This window comes from Phaseolus vulgaris, chromosome 8 (genome assembly GCF_051622355.1).
Source record: "Phaseolus vulgaris cultivar YP4 chromosome 8, ASM5162235v1, whole genome shotgun sequence".
Lineage (NCBI taxonomy): Eukaryota > Viridiplantae > Streptophyta > Magnoliopsida > Fabales > Fabaceae > Phaseolus > Phaseolus vulgaris.
Genome location: NC_143505.1, coordinates 54,572,854 through 54,595,893, shown reverse-complemented (window position 1 = coordinate 54,595,893; position 23,040 = coordinate 54,572,854). Strand labels below are relative to the sequence as shown.

Below are 23,040 nucleotides of genomic sequence, written 5' to 3'. Positions count from 1 at the left end.
AAACTAAGTTCCGTATTATGTAAACCGGAAGACAAACACAAAATTAAAGTGTTTCGGATTAGTTAATTCATACGTATACTTGATCCGGAATGAACCAAACTCACTTTCAGATTGTGTAATCCGGTACTAAATGAACTATGGATTACGCAATCTGAAAGTCATTTTACAACTTCAAACATGCCTTACGGATTACCTAATCTGGAATACATTTTGCTGCTAAAATTTGACTTATGGTGTTACGAAGTGGACTTTAAGCCTAACTCAACCCCATAAAACCGGCTCATAGGGTTGAGGTTTGCACCCACTTATATACAATGAAAGACTCTAATCTCTAGTCGATGTGGGATCTCCAACACACCCCCCTCACGCCGAGACTGCCAACTCGTGCGTGGGACTATATATTTTGGGTAGTCCCACGCACGAGTTGGTAGTCTCGGCGTGATGGGGTGTGTTGGAGATCCCACATCGACTAGAGATTAGAGCCTTTCATTGTATATAAGTGGGTGCAAACTTCAACCTCATGAGTTGGTTTTATGGGGTTGAGTTATGCTTAAAGTCCACTTTCGTAATATGGTATCAAAGTCATTTCGAGTCTATCCTAGCGAGTGTTTGTGTTGGGCCTATCGTGCCACCCGCTATCGGGCCGCTATCGGACCACCCAAAATATATAGTCCCACGCACGAGTTGGTAGTCTCGGCGTGAGGGGGGGTGTTGGAGATCCCACATCGACTAGAGATGAGAGCCTTTCATAGTATATAAGTGGGTGCAAACCTCAACCCTATGAGCCGGTTTTATGGGGTTGAGTTAGGCTTAAAGTCCACTTCTTAATATGGTATCAGAGCCATTTCGAGCCTATCCTAGCAAGTGTTTGTGTTGGGCCTATCGTGCCACCCGCTATCGGGACGCTATCGGACCACCCATAATATATAGTCCCATGCACGAGTTGGTAGTCTCGACGTGAGGGGGTGTATTGGAGATCCCACATCGACTAAAGATTAGAGCCTTTCATTGTATATAAGTGGGTGCAATCCTCAACCTCATGAGCCGGTTTTATGGGGTTGAGTTAGGCTTAAAGTTCACTTTCTTAATATATGGATTACACAATGTGGAAGTCATTTTTAAGTTGGCAAATGTTTTACGAATTACCCAATTTGGAATGTATTTTTATAGTTATTAAATGAGTTATGGATTACACAATCCGAAAGGGAAATTGAATGTTGTTTTTATTTTGCATACTTGTGTGAATTTATGAAAATAAAATAAAATGGAAATTTATGTTTTATGAATGAAGGTGTAAGTATGGACATGGAGGTTGAATTGATTACAAAAAGATCTGATGAAGTGGAAATGATATGTAGTATGGAATAATTAATGAATTATGTGCATCAACGTGAATTGGCTGAAGGAGATTATAGTACCCATCTTAGAATAAATGAGGTGAATAAAATTGTATTTCATTAATGTTTATTGAATTATAATTTGAAGAAGTGATTTTGTAATATTGTTAGAATAACTTTGTGTAGGTGTTTCCTTCGCGATAAGACTTACTTGAATGGGTCCATAAGGTTGATTATGGACTTGATTTTGTTATTGTCATGACTGGTCTGACATAGCAAATGAAAAGCAAGGGAGAAAGACATATGTATTGTTAGACTGTGAAAAGGGGAGGGGGGGGGAGTTACAAAAAGTACAATGATGGTTTGGCGATTATTGTAATTGGTATTAAATGTCCCTTTAAATTGTGAGGTAAACCTATTGGAAATGGTCAATGTTGGGTACTTAAGGTAATATGTGGTACTCGTAATTATGATTTGTGATATACATTAGTTGATCTTCCATATGCAAACAGATTAATTGTGTGTTTGGATTGGGGAGCGGATTTGAGGGAGAGGATTTGGAATGATTTAAGAGGAAAGTGAGGTTGTTTGGATTGAGGTATATTACAATAGATTTATGAGAAAAGATTATTCAAGTTTGTAATTAATGTGATATTGGAAAAGATTTTTTTAATTTTTTAAAATGTATAAAATGTAAGTTTACAAATTTGATAAATAATAAATTTTTAAAAAATTATTAAAGAATTTATTATAAAATAATTTTAAAATATATATTAGAATTAAAATAATTTAAAATAAAAGTGCGTATTAATAATTAAAATTAATATTTTTATTTTATTTATTTAACATAAAACATATATTAAGGAAATATTAAATTTATTTTTTTATTAATTATTTTATATTTTATTTAATTATAAATTTAATTAATATACATTTTAAAATAAAATATAATATTTATACATTTTATTTAATAATAATAAAGTAACAAATTATCAAAATTTAACTTTTCTCGCAATTGAGAAGGGAAATTTTGAAGAGAAACTTTTTCTCGTTTTTCACAATTATCCTTCTCGTTTTTCGAGCTTTCTTCTCCTTTCATTGCTTCATATGGTTCCATCGTTGGAAACAAACAAGGCCTAATGCTGTGTTTGTATCCGGGTGATTACTGTTCACCCGATGTTTGTATCTGGGAGTTAGCGGGGATAAGGGGGAGAAGAAAAGCGAAGAAAGGGAAAAAGGCCTCCCTGGTGAGATGAGAAGATTTGGAGAGAAACTTTTTCATTTTACCATATTACCCATCCGTTCACCTAACCTATGTGCCATAGCTGCCTATGCCCGTGCCATGCAGCTCCAATATTCCCTCCACGAGATTCTCACGCATGAGATTCCCTGCATAAACACAGACAGCACAAACAGGGATTCGTACATTGTTTGGTGGATAAATTCAAGTGTGTGGGTGATGAATAAATGAGAGGGATTATAAATATGGAAGAGAAGTAGAGGTAAGTTATTTGTTTTGAGTTGAGGGAGTACTTAGCAGCGGTCGGAGGTGCTGTGCATGGTGGATATGCGCGGTTGTTGGTGGTCGTTGGACGGTTTCGCTGCTGGTGGTGGGTGGTGGTTTCGCTGGTGGTGCTCGGTGGACGGTTGATTCACAGTGGTTGTTGGTGGTTCTGCATCTTTGTTGTCTACCTTCTGGAGTTTCTGGAGGTAAATTTTAGATAGATTTAGAATTTGGAGAATAAAATTTGAGAATGAAATGTTGAGAAGAAGAAATTTGTAATGTTTAGTTATTTATTTTATTTATGTTAATAGATGTATGTTGCTGCCTTTTGATTTTTCAAGTTTAATCACATCGATGAGTATATTAATGAGTATTAATGAAATTTTGAATGAGTTTTCTGCTAGTTAAATTTTTTTATTAATATTTAATTTTTTTCTTGTATTTGAAAATACATAGAGTTTATGTATAAAATTTTATTTTATTTTCTAAAAACAAAGTAAAAAAATTTATAAATATTAGTTTAAATTTATAAAATAATTATAAGTATACAAAATATTTAAATATTTAATTTTTTCTAAAATCAAGTAAAAAAAATTCATAAATATTATTTTGAACATGGTTTAAAATAATTATAGATAGTTTACGTATAATATTTATTTTTTTCCTAAATCAACTAAAAGACTTTATAAATTTTATTTTGAATTTATAAAATAATTACAAGTATTTAAATATTTTAAAATATTACTTTATAGATAGTCTACATATAAGATTTTATTTTTTCTAAAATCAAGTAAATTTTATAAATATTATTCTGAATTTATAAAATAATTATAAGTTTACAGAATATTTAAATATTTCAAAATACGTAGTCTACATATAATATTTTATTTTTTCTAAAGTCAAGTAAAAGAATTTTATAAACATTATTTTTAATTTATAAAATAATTATAACTATACAAAATATTAAATATTTTAAAATACTACGACCGTCTACGTATAATATTTATTTTTTTCTAAAATTAAGTAAAAAAAACCTTATAAATATTATTTTGAATTTGTAATACAATTATGACTATACCAGTTTACAGAGTTTATATAATATTTTATTTTATTTATAAAAGCAAAAAAAATTGAGTACTATTATTTCTGTAAAATATGGTTCTTTAGACCTAATGATTGTCTAGGATTTGTGACCATGGATAACGATAACCATTGGTCTATGTATTTCGAAAATATCGAGATGTCTAGCACGAATGACATGAATCCCGATGTACTTGGTGTTGATTTCACACTAATTTCACAAATACAAGAGCAAATCAATTTGCGGACACAAGTAGCAGCAATGACAATTCTTTGCATGATTGGATATGGATTGAATGTGTTGCATGTGTTAACCGAGACAAATAATGCTATACCGAAGTTTATTCCACAAAAAGAGCGTCGTCGGCAAGAATTGATGTCGTACTTGATCCATACTGAAAGATGTCGTGACATTATTCGCATGAGTCCGGAAGCATTTATTAATTTATGTCAACGAATAAGAGGAACGGGGATGGTTAAAGATGCATTTCGATCTACAGTTGAAGAACAAGTGGCTAATTCTTTACACAACATCAAGAATCGAAGTGTTTCGTTCTTCTTTCATCAGTCTGGGGAAACAGTGTCTATTCACTTTCATAATGTTTTGAAGGCAATATTGATGTTGCATGGAGAGTTCTTAATTCAACCAGCTGGGACTGAGGTTGAACCTCATATCTTAAACAACAATCGATTTTTTCCATACTTTAAGGTATGAATATGAAAAATAATAGTTAAATATTTAATTAATGTTGTATGCAATGCAAGTTATTTATAAATGTGAAGTTGTTGTGTATTAGGATTATTTGGGTGTCATAGATGGCACTCATGTTCGTGTTAAAGTCCCCCGAGTTGATGCTCCTTGTTTTCGTGGAAGAAAAGACTGGCCAACACAAAACGTATTTGCTACTTGTGATTTTGACATGAAATTCACATATGTTCTTGCCGGGTGGGAAGGAACGGCCTCTGATTCCAGGATATTGAAGGATGCGTTTGTACGAGAGGATCCATTGGTCATTCCAGAAGGTTAGTTGAGTGTGTTTTCAAGTGCAATAAAAATTCATTTGGTCATATGACTTATAATTAACAATTATTAATGGATGGTTGTAGGCAAATACTACCTTGGAGATGCGGGTTTTATGCTCAAAGCCCAAGTTATAACTCCATATCGCGAAGTTCGATACCATCTAAAAGAGTATTCCCAAAGAAGTCCACAAAATGCCCGTGAGTTGTTTAATCATCGTCATTCCTCACTAAGAAATGTTATCGAAAGAACATTTGGTGTCCTCAAAAAGCGATTTCCAATTATCGCTAGCGGAACAGAGCCTCATTATTCTGTGGACACTATGACCGATATTGTTTTAGCATGTTGTATTCTTCATAACTTTCTTCGCGAGGTGGATAATGATGATAACTCTTTGTTGGAAGAAGTTGACCGTGAGTTGATGCAAGGAGATATAGATGTGTCACACTCACAAACTCGTGAGGATGACTACAGGCTCGGGTCACAAATTAGGGATACTATAGCGACTGAAATGTGGACAGGTTATTGTAATAATTAATTTTATGTAACATCCATGAACTTATATTTATATTGTTGTAAGAACAATTTCATGGTTTAATGTTGACATTCCACCTTTATTAATATTTACGTATGAAACTATTTATGTTATTGCAAAATTTTAACCTTTTTTATTAGGTTTTATCATGGATCACGGGAAGGGTATTGCTTCAGAGTCATCTGCAGATGTCTGTGAACACAAGAAATGGACTACCGACATGGATTTTCGACTGTTGAATGCCATGATCGATGAGGCATCTATGGGTAACCGCATTGATGGTAGTTGGACGACGCAGGGTTACACAAACATCGTTAAATCCTTATATCATAGTGGATTGGTAGGGATTGCAAAAAATAATGTGAAGAACAGGCAGAAAAGCCTTAAGGACAAATGGTGTGAGATCCATGATCTATTTAGTGGACTGAGTGGTTTCGCTTGGAATCCAACCACGAAAATTTTCGAGGCCGAGGATGAAGTGTGGGATATGTTGATAAAGGTAATGTATTCAACTTGATGTTCACTTATCGCATACATTAACCACTAATTATGATTATGAGTGTATTTATTTTCAGTAATGAACAGGCAAAGCCCTCGGCCGCAAAGTGGCGTGTTAATCCCATCAGGCACTACAAGTTGATGGAAGACTTATGGGGGCTTGATCGTGCTACCGGCCAAGGTGGGAGAACAACATTGTAGTCATCAAGTCGAACTCAATCTCATCATTTTAATGTAGATCTTAATGATCACAATATGGAGGACATCCTAGAGGAGCCAGGATTGAATGCTACTCAATGTGAAACTCCTCGCTCAGTTCATCCTAATGTTGATTCATACAGCCCTGGCCCTAATATGACACCCCCATTGGTGCCATCACAGCCATCCCAGCCATCAGGTGGTACTTCTTCTTCAAGAGGCTCAAAAAGAAAAGCCCCCATGGTGGATGTCATTGATCTGCAACTGGAAAGACCTAACACAAGGTTTGAAGGATTAACTGATATCCTTGGGAGGGGTAGTGATCAGTCAGATAGGTTATGTCATATTGCTAAGCGACAAGCCATTTCATCTGAGATTGTCGCTTTGTCAGCACAGCAAGTGGCTAATGCTACGGAAGAAAATTTGCAATATAACAGACGCCATGTTGTTGCAGAAGAAGAACGAAACTCCATATTTCGTGAACACACGTGCACACTCCGTCGTACATCGAGTACTCTGAATTTGATATCTGGGAAATGTTAGTGGAGATGAACATACAGGATGAAGATTTGTTGGATAACTGTTACGACTTCTTGTGTGGTCATCCTAATGCGGTAAAACAACTCTTTGGCCTGCCTCTCGAGCGAAGAATGAGAAAGCTAGTCAAGATAATGACTATAAATCCCTAAACTACGTAAAAATTTGGTTGTATTTTATTATGCATATGTGTTTTTCTTTTCGAATCTGTAATCTTATTTATGACACGAATCTCTAAACAAATTAAGGACTTCCATGACTATTTTGAATGATACATATTTCAATGTATCATTCATATAATTTTCTGAAACATTATTATTATTATTATGCACAAAATTTATCAATGAATTTTGCTTTAATAAACTAAAATATTGCATTAATACACATTAATATTTATTTCATAAAAAAAATCCTTTATCGAATTATAACTCCAACACATTATCAGAAATAATTTGTTCCATACCGGAAATAATCTTTTAATTGCATACAACTATAATTGAAAAATAAATAATTCACAATTACAACCTTGTTCTCAATAAAATTTATGAATCATAAATATGATCCAAAAAATTTATATAATTTATATTTTTTCGAAGTTAGCTTGAACACGTTATCGAAAATAATGTTTCAATTTCTGAATAAATAATTTTATTTTAAAAACAATTATAATTCACAAATAATCAATCAAAATAATTTTGTATCAATTTTTAAATGTAAGGGCAAATGTGTAAAGTTACATTTTTATCAATTAAAAAAAAATACAATTTCAATCACACTCATCACATCACTCACAAACTTTTATAAACTTTCCCTACATTTTCCACTCTATTTACCTTAATCCAAACATCCTAACTTTCTTTACACTTTCTCTTCAAATCATCTTAAATCCACTCCCTCATTTCCACTCCCCAATCCAAACAAAGCCTAAAAGTTAATGAACATTCCATGCTTGTTGATATGGCTAAAAACATGGTTAAGTCGGGTATCATACTACGTACTTTGAAGAAGAAGAATGAGGATAGTATGATAACAATAAAGCAAGTATACAATGTAAGATACTCGTACAAGAGATCAGTTAGAGGACCAAGAACGAAATTACAACAGTTAATGATGTTGTTACACCTGACAATTATCTTCAATGGAGTACGTTTCATGAGTCTTTCAATACTGTTAGTGATATTTTTTGGACTCATCCTGATGCTGTGAAACTTTTGAATCCATTTAACATTGCATTCTTGATGGATACGACTTACAAAATAAACAAATATCGTCTGCCTTTGCTTGAGATTGTTGGTGTGACTTGTACAGGTTTGTCCTTTTCTGTTGGTTTTGCGTTCTTATCTGGCGAGAAAGAAAAGAACTTCATACGGGCACTACAAAAATTTAGAGGGTCACTTTTGACATCGCATATGGGGCCTAAAGTCATTGTTTGTGATAGAGATCTCGCTTTGATGAATGACATCAATATTATGTTTCCTAAAGCAACAAATTCTCTTTGTCGGTTTCACATTAATAAGAATGTTAAAGCAAAGTGTAAAATGTTGGTAGATTTCGTTGAGCCTTGATAAGTTGTGATGGATTCATGGACCGCTATCATTGACTGTACATATATTGCTAAATTTGATGGGTTTGTTAAAATTTTTGAAACTATTTGTTTACCGTGGCCATTACTTTTTGAATATGTGAAGAACACATGGATTATTCCGCATAAAGAAAAGTTTATGAAGTGTTGGAAAAATTCGTTAATGCATTTGGGAAATACAACATCAAACATGCATATCAAAATATGTCTTTACTTTGTTTAGAACATGTATAATGTCTAATTCTTTTATGTTTTATACTTATACAAAGTTGAATCAACTCATTCATATTTGAAACGAGTATTACAAGATAGTATGGGAGACTTGTGCTCGTGTTGGAATACTATCAAGAATATTATTGTACTTCAACATAACAAAATCAAGGCATCCTTTCAGATGAGTCTACATGTCATAGGACACACATTCAATGTGCAGTTGTATAAAATGTTGGTTGACTTTGTATCTAAACATGATTTGATTCTCATTGCTGAAGAGTTTGAATGGGACAACGATGTGGGTTTTGATAGTGAACGTTGTGGATGTGTACTTAGACGGACTTACATATTACCATGTGTTTGTCAGTTAGCCAAATATGTTATGGGTGTCATCACTCCACTTGATGAAGTTCATGTTATGTAGACGAGACTAGATTTTTCATATTTATTTAAATGTGATTTATCATTTGAGTTTTCAATTCAACAAGAATGAGATGTCATTCTATCCCGGTTCAAACATGTTGATATTTGTTGCAAAGTGACAATTAAAAACAAGTTGCCTGAATTTGCCTACCCGGACATTACAACATTATGTGCACCACTAGATGCAATTAAGACAAAAGGATCCCAAAAGAGTCAAGCAAACAAATTTTAGAGGTTTACAAAACGCACCCCTTCATATTGAGCATGTTGATCGCATCCATTTTGTAAACGATAGCTCATATTCTTTTAAGACCCCTTAGGGAAAGGTTAAGGTGGTGACCAACACCAATGCAATTCTCATGCTTGATCAATTTCATTCGAAATGTCACCCTTATATTTTGGATGTAATAAATGTCAAAGTTGATGAACATTGTGGGTTTCGTGCAATTGCCTCATTGTTGGGGATGTGTGAAGAGTCATGGTCACTCACCAAAATGGATTTATTCAAAGAAATATATCAGTGGCATGAAAAATACGCGACATTGTTAGGTGGTCATCAACGGGTAAAAGATATCAAAAGGTCGTTGGTCACACTCCAAACTAACTGCAACGCTACCTCCGTACCCTCGTATGCGTCAGTGCCTTCAGTGACCTAACGAGAATCTATCATGTGCTAGAGGATACTGACAATGTGCCTAAATATGCCATGCACCAACTTCAAATAAATTAAACTTGTCAAATATATTATCTAATCACATAAAAATAAAAAAAATCTTACCGAATGTGCACGCTCATCTTGAGACGAGGGACTTGCCTGCTCAGCATCTGGACTACGAAGGCGACGACGTGGTACAACAGTGAGTTGATCTCCAAGCTCACATATAGGAATGTATGAGTGTGACAACATCCTAAACCAAGAGATGTACTCAGGAACACATGCAGATGGACTATAAACAACTGTCAAACTTGTCACCAAGTGGTTATCAAACTGCAACCACCTTTGGTCAATGACATGTGAACCAGGACCTCAACCGACATCAGTGATGGTGGAACGCTCTGCTGATAGCTAAATTGGTGCAACACACGCTCAGACATATGTCTTTGTGATAAGCTGCCCAATCACAGGTGACTCGAGAATAAATAAATGGTCTCAAATGGCCTGCTCAATTTGTGGTCCTCATACGGAGTCCAGATGAGGTCATCGTGTGTGAGTCCATCCAACTGCACTGGCACATCACCAACAACACCAATCTGATAAGCAACAATGTATTGTGTTGCACGCGGGTGTACCTCGTTATATGGGGAATTAATATCCCTTCTTCCCATGCCGAAAAGTGCTCATATATCCATGCATGCGTAATTCGATCATATTAATTATAAAATATTTAATATAAAATTTTATGGAATGTAACATGTGATTGCTAATTATTTGTATGGTTTCATACATGAACTAGTGTTGCATAACCGCCCAACTGTTTCGTGTTAAAATAGCATGCATCCACCAATTGCTCATATAGATGTGTAAGTGTTGTTGCTCCCCATGCGTATACACCGCACATATGTAGATTTTTTAATAACAATAAGTACGAAACAAATACATAGGTGACACTTTTATCTGCAAAAATAGTGCATCCAACCAGATGTAACAAGTAAGTCCTGGCAGCACACTCCCAAGCCTCCTAAGCGCAACATCCCTCGTATATATCTCGGAGCCAGCTCAATCGTACGTTGACTCCTCGACACTGCCTCATCTCAACCTTCCCACGAGTCTCCTCCACCCCTAGTAACTCACTTAAAATTGTCGCAACTCTGTTGTACTTTAAGAGCACATATGTAGAGAATTAACCCAAAATGGGGAGTTATGCGACACTTATTTACTGATTTCACTATTGGATTCGTTGGAAGACGACTTGTGGTCATCTGATCGCTTTTATACTATCATCTCTTTAGCGTTAAACAAATTTACGCTATAATCATCTTAATTTGACAACAAAATGACAACTACCAAAACTAACCACGGGTTACATGATCCATAACTAACTAAACGAAGAGAAATATGTAATGCTTTAAAACACTTCCACCACCAAAGAGTTACAATTGAAGAATCAAGACTTACTAACCTCTTTGAGTCTTTGTGCTAGATGAAGAAGGTCAATGGTTGAAGCGTGATTAGAAAAGAGATTTGAAGTGGGAATGGGTGCCGTTGTTGGTGCTTTGAAGGTGGGTGGGTGGGGGTGCCTTGAAATTGGAGGGTAGGCACCGCCGATGTTGTTGCTGGGAGTGAATTAGAAAGTGTTAAAAAAGTGAAAGTGAAAACATAGGTTAAATAAAAGTTAAGTTTAGTTTTAATTATTTAATATTATTTACTAAAAAGCATAATGGTAAAATCAAGTTTATTATGGGGTGGCTGAAGAAGAAATGGAGGTGTAAGAAGAAGCAGTCTAGCATTGAAATTGGGGGGTAGGCACCGCCGGTGTTGTTGCTGGGAGTGAATTAGAAAGTGTTAAAAGAGTGAAAGTGAAAACATAGGTTAAATAAAAGTTAAGTTTAATTTTAATTATTTAATATTATTTACTTAAAAAGCATAATAGTAAAATCAAGTTTATTATGGAGGTGTAAGAAGAAGTAGTCTAAAAACAAAGAGACTTTCGAAGCAGAAGTGTCAGTAGATATTGAAGTTAACTTAGTAAGCGGGGGAGTACTCACAGCAATTAAAAGATTTCCTTTATAATAAGGCTAAAATAGTAAACTTCTCCTTTATCCCTTTTTTATTTTTCACTCATATTCAAGTTAACTACAAAAATTTATAAACATAGATGTTAATTGATATTTTATTCTATTTTAAGTAAGGATTATATAATCATTTCAAATTTTTAATTAACTTATCAATTCACATATATTTTTAATTAACCTTTAAAGTAAATATAATATTTGAATTTAAATCTGAACATTTGTCTTATTAAGTGTCTTGTTAAGTAATTTCGTCAACTAGGAGTTTATATTCACTTTATTATGTATTTGAATTTCAATGTTTATTTTAATCTTTTATTGTCCCCGTTATAATATTTTATTATTATTATTATTATTATTATTATTATTATTATTATTATTATTACTATCTTAAACCTTTATATTTTAGTGATGTAACATTTGCTATATCTATCTTTTGTTTTTATTTAAATGTTACAGTACACACATTATCTATTATCGTTCTCATAGCAATTATTTGCTAGTTGACTTTTACTAAATATCTCATATTATTGTATTTTGTCATAAAAAGTGCTAAATAATTAAATTTGTTCTCTTTATATTGTATTTATATTTTTTTTTACATATTCTGACCTATTATTGTTCCAACTCTATTTTTTTTACTGTTAATTGTTATAATATTGTAATTAGTCCCATAATCTGTGAGATGTTTTATTTGTTTTTCATTTATTGTGTATTTGAATTTGATTTAAAATATTTATTCTAACATGTTATTACTTTAGTAAACTTTTTTTAATTTCTCCATTTATCATGTATTCGTAATTAATTTTGAACATTTATACAAAAATGAATTTGTAGTATGAAAATTAGTTTGATTTCATTTTTAACCATGTAATGTGGACAAAGCTCTTCGCGGATCCTTCTCTTGCCACAATATAAGACATGACCTTTGATTAAATATCAAAAAATATTATTTTCATAACAATATAGTCCAAAACACTAGTTTATAATCTCTTTCTAAATTCCTAATCCTCTCACATTTTTATATTTTAAGAAAAAAAATATATTCTTTCACTTTTAACATTTATAATCTGAGATAATTTATTGACGAATTATCAACATATCATAACTCTTAAATATCAATCTTAAAATTAACTTAAATTATCCATAAATTTTCAACTAGTATGATTAAAATCTATAAGAGAAAAAATTACACCCGTTGAAAATAAAATCTTTGTTTCCAAATCTATCTTTATTCTTTTTCTTTTTTTTTCTTATTTTTCACGCCTCTCTATATTGTTAACCAACTCCTTTTTTTAATTTTGATTATATTTCCAATATTTCTCAAAAATAGATATCGTAGTAGTTATGCTGTCATAATTACTTTCACCCAACAACTTTTAATTTAAATATATCCTTTATTTATTTACAAAAATTTAGAATTAAATAATATAAAAAATATTATTTACTTGAACTTGTTATTGGTTAGGTCAGTTATTTGAAATAAATTATCTTAAATTATTTTAATTATTGTTTGAATTTTAAAATTACTTGTGTTCTTACAACAAAGACCAAGAACACTCGAACAGATTGACAAGACTAACTTCTTTCAAGGATCTTCCAATCTTGGATTTCTCTAAGTTACTCCTCAAGTTGAGCTCTCTTGGTCTTTTCTTGGGCTGGACTCTCTCGGCTTCTCCTCAGGTTGGATGCTCTCGGCTTCTCCTCCACTCAGATGGGTGGGTGTACCTGCAAGGCGTTTCGATGTCAAAGTCAAAAATAGTTTTATATTCATAAGACAAAAATCACTCTTGCTTACCTCTTATGTTGACCTCCTATTTATACAGTTTTCTTAATGAGCTTTCACTTTACCTTTGAACTTTCTTTATGCACAGTTTTATTATTTACGCACCCCTAACGCAGGTTTTTTTTTATTATCTAATTTAGGCCTTGTTATAATAATAATATATATGTTTTATTTTTATTCTTTTATATATTTATTGACATAACCTTTTGATTATTTCGATGTTGTTTCTTGGTCTGACTTCTCAGTTTTAGTCTACCAGTATAACTTGATTATGTTGTTTTAGGTGTATCGAATTTTAGTGCATTTAAACCCTCTCTAACCATTACTTGGAGTGCATATACTTTAATGCAGGATATATAAGTTATCCTTAATGAATTATTGGAAATGATTAACTATGTTGGTAAGTTGAACAGAGATAGAAAGTAGATGGTTAAGTTTACTTATGTATAATTTTAGGGATTTGATGACATTGGAGTGTTGAATAATGAGAAAGTGTGTATATTAAAATATAATATTATTTTAAGTTGGAATTTTGGAATTTGGGAGGATAATTATATTTATTGTTTCTGAATTGAGTTATGTTTGGAATAATGCTTGAATCTCTTAAATGGTACATTGAGTTCTGAATGATCATCTTGATTTCCAACATTTATGAATCATAAAATTATTGTAATATAAGTGTTCTTTATACATTTTAAACTCATAGATATGTAGATGTTGATTTTTGTTTTAGGAATAAATTCTGAAGAATTTTCCAGAGTTGTTGGTTCTACATAATTAACTTGTGGCTTATTCTCTGCAAGGGTCATATGCTGAAAAATAAGATTAAAATTTGGGTCTTATAAGACATCCATTGAAATATGCTAACATAACATAAAAAAATAAGACTCATACAAAAATAAGACATCCATTGATTTTTCTATCTGAGAAATATATATTTTTGCCACAATCAAATAAAACATTAATGAGAGTGTGGTTCTCATAAAACCAAGAATAGAAATTACAAAAAGTTTTAAAAATATATGATACCAAAAAATTCCCAAAAATTAAATTACAATTTTACTGAATGATTCTTGCAATTAAGATATTTATTAAAATTTTAATAAAAGTGACAAAACAGTTAATTCAACATGTTTTTTATTTAGTCCGTTAAAAATAAGAAAAATTAAGGTAAGACGGGTTAAAAATGTTAGTTTGTCCTACTATTTTTTAAAAATGTTTTACTATATACGAACACAAGTGTGCGGATAATTTGTAAATAATTACATGTAAAGTGTAGACAATTGTGTAAAAAATAATATATATATATATATATATTAATATTATGTGATTAATTTTAAGTGATATATTGTAAAGATGATTTTTTTTCTAATTTGATATTCAGTTTGAGATATTTTTACTCTACTCATATTGAACTCATATAAAAAAAAAATAGACATCGAGAGTGAAAGAAAGTTTTTGTTACTCAATGTACAATGTGAAAAAGTTGTGTCTAGTAGATAATATGAATTTATCCTGTGAATTATTTTTTATTATGTAACTTTGATGTGTAAAACAACTTGGTCAAAGTATAGTGTAATAGTGAAGATCTTTGAATCAAATTCAATCCACGTGTTTTTTTAAATATAATGAAATATTTATGATATTGATATATGTTATTTATTATACGAGTAGCCAATTGGGTTAACAGTTAAACATTTGATTATGATTTATACTTAATTAAATTATCCCTTAATAATGCATTACTTATATAAATTATAAAAACACATAATTTTAACACATAGATACATATGAGATTTGAAGAGAGTGACTTGTCTTTTTTTATGTGTTTCTGTTTAAAATATATACATGAATAAAATTACAATTTTTTTGTTTTTTTTTTAAATTTATATAATATATATATATATATATATATATTCTATAAAAAGAGAAGTTTATTTTGAAAAAAAACTTTATAGTACAGAGAAAATATTATCTAAATGTTCATTTTTCTTAATAAGTCAAAATGTTACATGTTATATATATAATTAACAAAAAGTTATTTTTATAGATGCAAAATTAACAAACCAATCTATTTGTGTAAGAAATTAATTAAAGTTAAATTGAAGCTTTTATTTTTTTCCACATATTTAACCAGCTTTGTAATAAAGTACCATAGTTCAACTAAAAACAGAAAACATTTTTTTTTTCTTTAATGGTGGGCTAGAGCCAGTAATAGAATGCAAAATAGCTCTTTTCCAAAAGAAACATATCCTTATTCTCTTCAATAAGATTATCCAAATAATTTATATTGTAGTGAGTGCAGCTTTGTAATTGGGGAGCAAAGCATTAGTTTTATTATTTTTCTTTTATTTGCCACAAAAAGAGAGAATCTTATCTGAATCCCTTGTACGTCACGTGACAATCATGGCACTTTGGACAAAATCAAACATGGGGTGGCCCCTTACACGTGTGTCCTCGTTGACACGCTTATCTCACGCGCTCACTCATGCGCGTCTCCTTCTCTTGGTTCCAAAACATCAATTTCACATTTGTTTTTCTATTTTTGTCACTGCTTAAAGTTTCACAAAAACCTGCATAAATAAATAAGTTGAGAATGGCATTTGTAAGTGAAGCAGATAGTGCATAATTTATTTACTGTGGAATGAAATTGTGTTGGTGAATGTGTAATAGTGGTCCAAAAACTGAAGAAGCAGATATTGGTAAAACCCCAAATGGTGGTTAGAGACCAATGAAGTGGATTGGTAGTGTTGAGAATGGTGTTGGTGTTCACCAATTGAAGATGCTTCTGCACTGGCTGCATATACCTTCTCTTTATTGTCTTATATATATTTATTACAATGATTTAATTATATATATTTTCATTTTTATTATCATACAAAATTGCACATAAAAGCCTACGCATGTATTTACTAACCATAGCCAAACAATTAATTAAGTGACTTTTCATAACCCTCTTAAAATGAAAGAAAAAATTGGATTGATATGAAAAATAATAGTAGATTTACTTTTTTTTCTTGGAGACCCATTTCTTTAATACAATCTTATGGTTGCGGGTTTCAACTTTACGGTAGATACCAATTGTACTTGTATAATTTAGAAATGGTCTATATAGTACTTGGAAGTGATAGTAACAATTATTGATGATGTATCGACCGTTTCTTCTTATTCTTTTCTTCACTCAGTTGGAATTGATCTGTAAAAGGTACTTTGACGCCGATCAAGTAAGTACTTTGTGTTAAAAGATTGTATAATAGAACTGATAAAAACATATGTTACTCATTTGTAGAGGGTTTATTTATAGTATTTGGTTATGAACCATCTGTTATGATGAGTCGAATATATCAAATACCAGTGTTAACTTATTTATAGAGAGGTTCTCTGATTTTCCATAACCTTATCCAGTTGATTTTTTGAAAGTTTCTGCAACTTTCTTAACTACTATTTATCATAACTGCGTATTCTAATTTGGTTGGTTAGTCACAGAGACCAAATGATATAACTTATCCAGTACCCAATGTATAACAATAAATTAAAAAAAAAAAAATCATCTTATTTTATTTCAGTGTTGTGTGTGTTGTTAATCATTCAAACCTTTTTTTGTGTTCCAATGGATCCTTTGAAGTGCAGACAAAATAGGTTAAAAGGTCTCAGAAATGTGTCTTCATCCCTCTGAATGCAGTGCAGGTTGTGATTGAAATTAAATGTGAATACTTTTTTCTTAGAGTTTTTGTTTATTTTTAATAAAGACAATTTGGTAAGGAGTCAATTTTAGCACAAGGGTCTCTCTCACTGCCAAACTTAAATTGTCCAATCTGTGATGCTGATCCATTTGGAATTATCTTTAGTTTAGCTTTTTTGGTTCTATTATGGGTTTTTCCAAACATTTTCAAATTATTATATAATGTAAATTATTATGTTTATTAAATTAACAAATACAATATTTTTATTATAAGATTTTTTACCATACAGAAAAAAAACCCTCTTCTTTTACATGTGTGGGAGAGAGAGTGAAAGTGCATATTTGTTTGAGCAAATCCTGGTTCTGTGATTTGTAAGCTATTGTGCATGCAAATCTGACATTTTGTCAGCTAATAATCATTTTAATATTTGATTATAAAATAGATCTTGAATAAAAAATATTGATTATGAGATACCCCACTTGTGATTCTGACAAATTGATAATATTATCAAATTAAGTTAACCATAGCCATGCTTCAAGATCCAACTTATTATAACAATGGTTGGAATAAACAAAAATAATTAAAATACTTTTATGTCCTTCACCCCTTTTTAATATTCTGTTTCCTCTTTTGTTCTTTTAAAGGTTTTGTTTTGGTATTTTAAGTTTTTAATGTTTTGAAATTAACACATATATTCTTATAATATATAGTATATTAGTGATTTATGACCATCAGTTAATATAATAGCTAATTTAAACATTCTAATGTTAATCATCACTGACATAAATAAGTTTTAATTAACGATAAATAAATATTTTTAAATATATAAATTACATTTTAAATTTAATACCAGTGCGTGAAGGAGCGTGGAAAAGAAAATAGTGAAAATAAAATAAAGGGTTATATTTTTACTCTCCTTTTTTTGTTTTCTTTTTCTCAATTAATTTGTATTTCTCCTTCTGCAAAGTCCAAACAGAACACAACTGGGACAGGAGAAGTTGATAAGAACAAACAACAACGAAACCGTTTCTATTTTCTTCTCCTCATTCTTCTTCTCTCTCTCTCTCTCCACTCTCACTCGCAATCTCAATCCTCGTTCCGTCGTTTACCTCTCGCGCGCATTGCATTGCATTGCTCTCTCTCTCTCTAAACGACGGCGACGCCATCACGCACTGGTTCGTTTTCCCTTAACTTTCTATCGTTTGCTTCTGCAAATAGCATATCGCATGGGAAACGCTAACGGCAGAGAAGACGGATCCATTCCAGCCACCTCAGATCCCTCCGTCGTGGAACCTGTCGTAGGTGTAGCTCACGCGCCGGATTCTCGTCCTCCTGTTCGCGCCTTCTCCTCCGATTCAATGGCCAATAGCCCGCCTCAAAGTCCTCGCCGCTCTAGATCGCCGATCCTCTTCGGTCCTCAGGTTCTACCCGCAGCATCCTCTCTTACTTCTGCTTCGATTTTTCTACATTTTGGTGTCGCCACGCTTATGCGTTGGTGTTGAATTGATTTTGGTGGAATTTCGGTTTTGTTCGGTCAACTAGGTTATTCGTTGATTTTGCTTTCTGTGTTCGGTTGGTGAGTTTTGGTACTAACTAATGTCTGGTGCGTGAGAGACAGAGAGCGGGAGATTAGGAGGCAGTGTAGGTAGGGTTACTTTTGTTGAAACCGTGGATTATTTACTGAGTTTATCTTCACACGTTCGAAGTTGAAAAAAATAAAATGTCGTCGAACGGATCTGGTAATTTTGTTGTTGATGAACTGGTTCTTTCGTGCGTGGATCGTCACGAGCATGGGTTCAGATTGAACAACAGTGTGTTTGGATATATGGAAACAAATTGGAAGCTGCAATTCACTGCTTCTTCATTGGTGGAGAAATAAATGTCCAACTTACCTGACCAAACAGGCAATAAACATGACAGTGACCTACCTGAATATTGCTATTTTTGATTGTCTAGCTATGGTTTAATTCTTTTGAATGTTGAGAGGCGGGTAGTGTGGATCTTGGAGAGTACTGCTGTAAACTGTTTTTTTCTTTTCAGAATTCTGACGTACTCACATCTGTTTGTTTAGGAGAGTTACCTCACTATTTTGTAGATTCTGTGCAATGCTGCAATCTCTTTTCTGTGCAGTGAGGGTTGAAAACTTTGCTGGACTAACGATAGTCTCAACTTCACAGTTCATACAACTGCTACACAATGACTCCATATAAGTTTAACTTGTCCCACCTAATGGTTCTCTGGTTAAACAAGCACATTGTGGATGGTTGTGACTTGTGACTGGATTATTACACCATTTGGAAATGCGCTTGGATAGTTCTTGTCTGCTGGGCTCAACCAGTTAAATTCGTCTGTGAAAGCCGTTTGGAATCCGACCAATTTTAATTTTTCACAGAATCAATTTTATTGTTATAACGATATGGGGTTTTTTATATCAATTTATGTGACATATGTCCTGGGTCTTTCCTCGACATTTCTCCATTTGAGGAACAGCACGTGAAATATTGCAATGCAGACAAATGGTGCTGCAATAATTTTGGATACCGTTATTAAGGCATTAGTATGTAATTTAAAAGAATTTTGCAGGCGAGACAATAATATACTTTGTGATTATTATATTCTAATAACAGTTGAGGATGTAGTTTCAAAAGTGCCACACAAGATTATAAGTCTGGTATATAATGTGCGATCAATATTTTTCTGTGCATTTATTCCCTCCTATCCAATGTTCTATTGATCCCTGGGTTTGGTAAATATTTGCCCAGTGTCTCCTTTATACCTATCAATGTTCTGAGTGTCCTTTTTTGTGGTTTTTGATTTGCGGATAACCTGGAGAAGAAAACTTCTATTCTGAAGGCACCTCTATCTTGTGCAGTTTATATGTACTTCCATCCAAGCTAAAAAAACAAGACTGATGGTTTAGTTTAATTTGTATGAATTACTGTCCATTCACTATTTATGAATTTTGGTTGTCATATTTTGCATGCTTATATTATGTTCGGTATGGGTTCAGACGTGTATAAGTTGATTCTTTCGTGTCAATTTAGTAAAAGGGGCGCAGAAGCAGCTTTGTCTTGCTTTACAGGAGAGCGGTTGTATATCGGTGGGAAACATGTTTCCAAACACATTTTAGTAATTTTAATGTTTTCTTTTCCAATGATTCAAAATTTATATTTTTTTTTACCTGATCTTTCAGTTGCCCTCTAGTTCTTTTAAGGTGAATGGATATGTATAATTTAATTTAATACAAATATCTGAATCTATCTTTTACCCTCATGTATATATGTTGAATTATTTTGTGTCTAAAGATTTTCACTCCTAATGTAAAATGTTGTGAAAATATTTGCACTCTGCACATTTTCTGGTTTATGGGGTGTGATCAGTGGTAAATCATTTATAGTCACTAAAAAGAACCTGTTATATGTAGAAAAAAGACCTTGTAACTTTCTCGGTATAAATTTATTCTTGTTCATACTGTTCTGTATTTTCAAACAACTTTGGCAATGCCCAGATTATGACATTTAAATTCATTTACTTCTGCATGATTCATATCAATTAATAACCACTACTTGCATATCTGGAAGCAAGATGATTACTCTCTCAAACTAGTTTGGTTTTATATAATATCTTGTACGCAAAATCCAGAGTGATTGATGGCACTTTATGTACCATAGCTATTTGCCCTTACTAACATCACTAACGAATCTATGTGAAACCCCGATGTGTCTAGAGCAGCATTAATTGATGCCATTTGCAGTCATAACCACTTTTGCATGAGGCTAAAACCCCTCTATTTTTGTTCCGTGGAGTGGCATCGTTTGGTGGGGGTGAATCTTGGGATTTTCCCCCTCTTTTATTTCATTAGACCCTTTTCCCAGTCTCGCCTCTTCTGAAGTCTCATTGATGTAGCTGTATTCTCTTAGACACTGATCATTTGACCCAGAGCTCTCAGCTGCGTTTCCCGGACAACCCACCCTCTAAAACTCTGGCACACCTTTCTGTGGTCTCAGTTGACATCCTTCGGCAGTGGTTCTTGTTCACGTCAGAGAGGCGTCTATGCTTTGTTTTATATATTTTTTTACTGTTGTGCTCAGATATGTAGCTCCACTTCAACCATTAAACTATAAGAAAATAAAGGGTGAGGATGACACGTAACACTTTTTAAAGTTGTTCATGAAGTAACTTGCACCATTGCTATATGCCTCACTGAAATTTCATTTTCTTTCTTAGTTAAGAATTTGTTTTTTGGGTTAGGAAATTAGTATGTAAGTTTCGTCAGTGGCAAATTGGCATTACTTAAAAAATAAATATTAACTTTCTTTGTTTTCAGGTTCCTTTACCTCCATTACAAAGAGGAAACGGCCCTCCTTTTCTCAATCAAATGTGGCAGAATGAGCCTCACGGTATTGTCAATCAACCTCCTGAGCAAGGGATCCCTGTTATGATTACATGGAACTATGGTGGTAACATCGTGGTTGTGGAGGGATCTTGGGATAACTGGACCTCTAGGTGAGATTTAACCACTCTTTTGTCAGTCAGTGACAAGCAGATTGATTGTATTTGAACAAAAAAGGTTATCATAACTGTATACGTTCTACAATTAGATCAGTACCAGTAAATTTATTATTTGCAGGAAGGCACTGCAGCGAGCTGGCAAGGATCACTCAATCTTATTAGTCCTTCCACCAGGCATATATCATTATAGGTTCATTGTCGATGGTGAAGAGAGATTTATTCCAGACCTTCCTAATGTAACTGATGAGATGGGACATGTCTGCAATCTTCTTGATGTTAATGTATGTATCGTCCTTACTTGTTCCTCTCTTGATGAAAATATTATTTTCTGAACGTATTTTCATCTTGAAATTCATTCTCCTGTATATTTTAAATTTAATTGTATGCCTGCATTGGAGTCCTTTTCTTCCGTGTGAGGTGATTGCTTCACTTGGGTTTTAAGATGAACATGGCATACAAAGATGCCAAAGTTTTTCCTTGTGCTCTTCTAGGTCTTTGTTTTGTGTTCGACGATGAGGGTGAACAGGACATGTAGCCAAGGTGGGTGGGCCAGGGAAAGAGTAACACATACTATATTATTTTGTCATGTCTGCATGCCACATATGGAGATAAAGGTCGAACATAGACAGGGGAAACACTGGTTTCTGCACAATACTATTGGTTCAGGGAACAACTTTTAAGTTTTGTAAAGCTAGTTTTCATGTGATTTTGTGCTTTAGTAGGGGTTGGGATTTAATAGGAGTGTTAAATGGAAATTGAGGAATCAAATTTTGCAAATTGTTTCTTGATTTTGCTTTGCATTACTTTGAAATTGACTTGACGACTATCAATATGAAAAGAAAATTCAACTTTACAAATATTTCCCTATCCCATTTGGGGAATTTCTCTACCAGAAATTGTTTTGAATGTTATTGTTTTTCTGCAGGATTATGTGCCAGAAAACCCTGGTGGGGTCTCTGAGTTTGAAGCGCCACCCTCCCCCGAATCTAGTTATGGTCAAGCATTTCCAGCTGACGAGGATTTTGCAAAAGAGCCGATGTCTGTTCCTTCGCAACTGCATCTTACTGTCCTAGGTATGGAGAACTCTGACGTAGGTTCCTCTTCCAAGCCCCAACATGTTGTGCTAAATCACGTCTTCATCGAGAAAAATTTGGCCTCAAAGTCTGTTGTTGCCCTGGGACTGACTCACAGATTCCAGTCCAAATACGTGACAGTTGTCCTTTACAAACCACTCAAGAGGTAAATATGTGACGCTTGTCAATTATATAAAACTTTTTGTTTTTTTTGGTAGCCTCAGTCTGTAAAGATGAAAAATTTAAATAATAGTCCTGACAGGCGGTATATAGATATGCTCGAGACTTCTGTTCGAATTGATAAATTTAACCTTCATGATTTTTCAAT

At 32.9% G+C, this 23,040-nt stretch overlaps 2 protein-coding genes across 2 annotated transcripts; both read left to right on the top strand.

The window, feature by feature from the left end:
• The first annotated feature begins 4,102 nt into the window (after nt 1–4,102).
• Nucleotides 4,103–6,716, top strand: LOC150025666 (uncharacterized). Its single transcript, XM_090294161.1, has 6 exons — nt 4,103–4,630; nt 4,719–4,944; nt 5,029–5,469; nt 5,618–5,976; nt 6,063–6,156; nt 6,214–6,716. The coding sequence occupies exons 1-6, from the start codon at nt 4,184–4,186 to the stop codon at nt 6,714–6,716; spliced, it is 2,070 nt and encodes a 689-aa protein (XP_090150287.1). The 5' UTR covers nt 4,103–4,183.
• An 11,328-nt stretch (nt 6,717–18,044) lies between these two features.
• Nucleotides 18,045–23,040, top strand: AKINBETA1 (5'-AMP-activated protein kinase beta-2 subunit protein). The gene is made up of 4 exons (XM_068632201.2): nt 18,045–18,548; nt 21,455–21,633; nt 21,758–21,920; nt 22,565–23,040. Exons 1-4 carry the CDS (start codon nt 18,354–18,356, stop codon nt 22,880–22,882), a joined length of 855 nt encoding a protein of 284 aa, XP_068488302.1. The 5' UTR covers nt 18,045–18,353; the 3' UTR covers nt 22,883–23,040.

Coding starts and splice junctions, on each gene's coding strand:
- AKINBETA1 (XM_068632201.2), top strand. CDS start 18,354: ATGGGAAACGCTAACGGCAGAGAAGACGGATCCATTCCAGCCACCTCA. Junction 21,634..21,757: donor TGGGATAACTGGACCTCTAG/GTGAGATTTAAC, acceptor TATTATTTGCAG/GAAGGCACTGCAGCGAGCTG. Junction 21,921..22,564: donor GCAATCTTCTTGATGTTAAT/GTATGTATCGTC, acceptor GTTTTTCTGCAG/GATTATGTGCCAGAAAACCC.
- LOC150025666 (XM_090294161.1), top strand. CDS start 4,184: ATGACAATTCTTTGCATGATTGGATATGGATTGAATGTGTTGCATGTG. Junction 4,945..5,028: donor TCCATTGGTCATTCCAGAAG/GTTAGTTGAGTG, acceptor GGATGGTTGTAG/GCAAATACTACCTTGGAGAT. Junction 5,977..6,062: donor TGTGGGATATGTTGATAAAG/GTAATGTATTCA, acceptor AGTAATGAACAG/GCAAAGCCCTCGGCCGCAAA.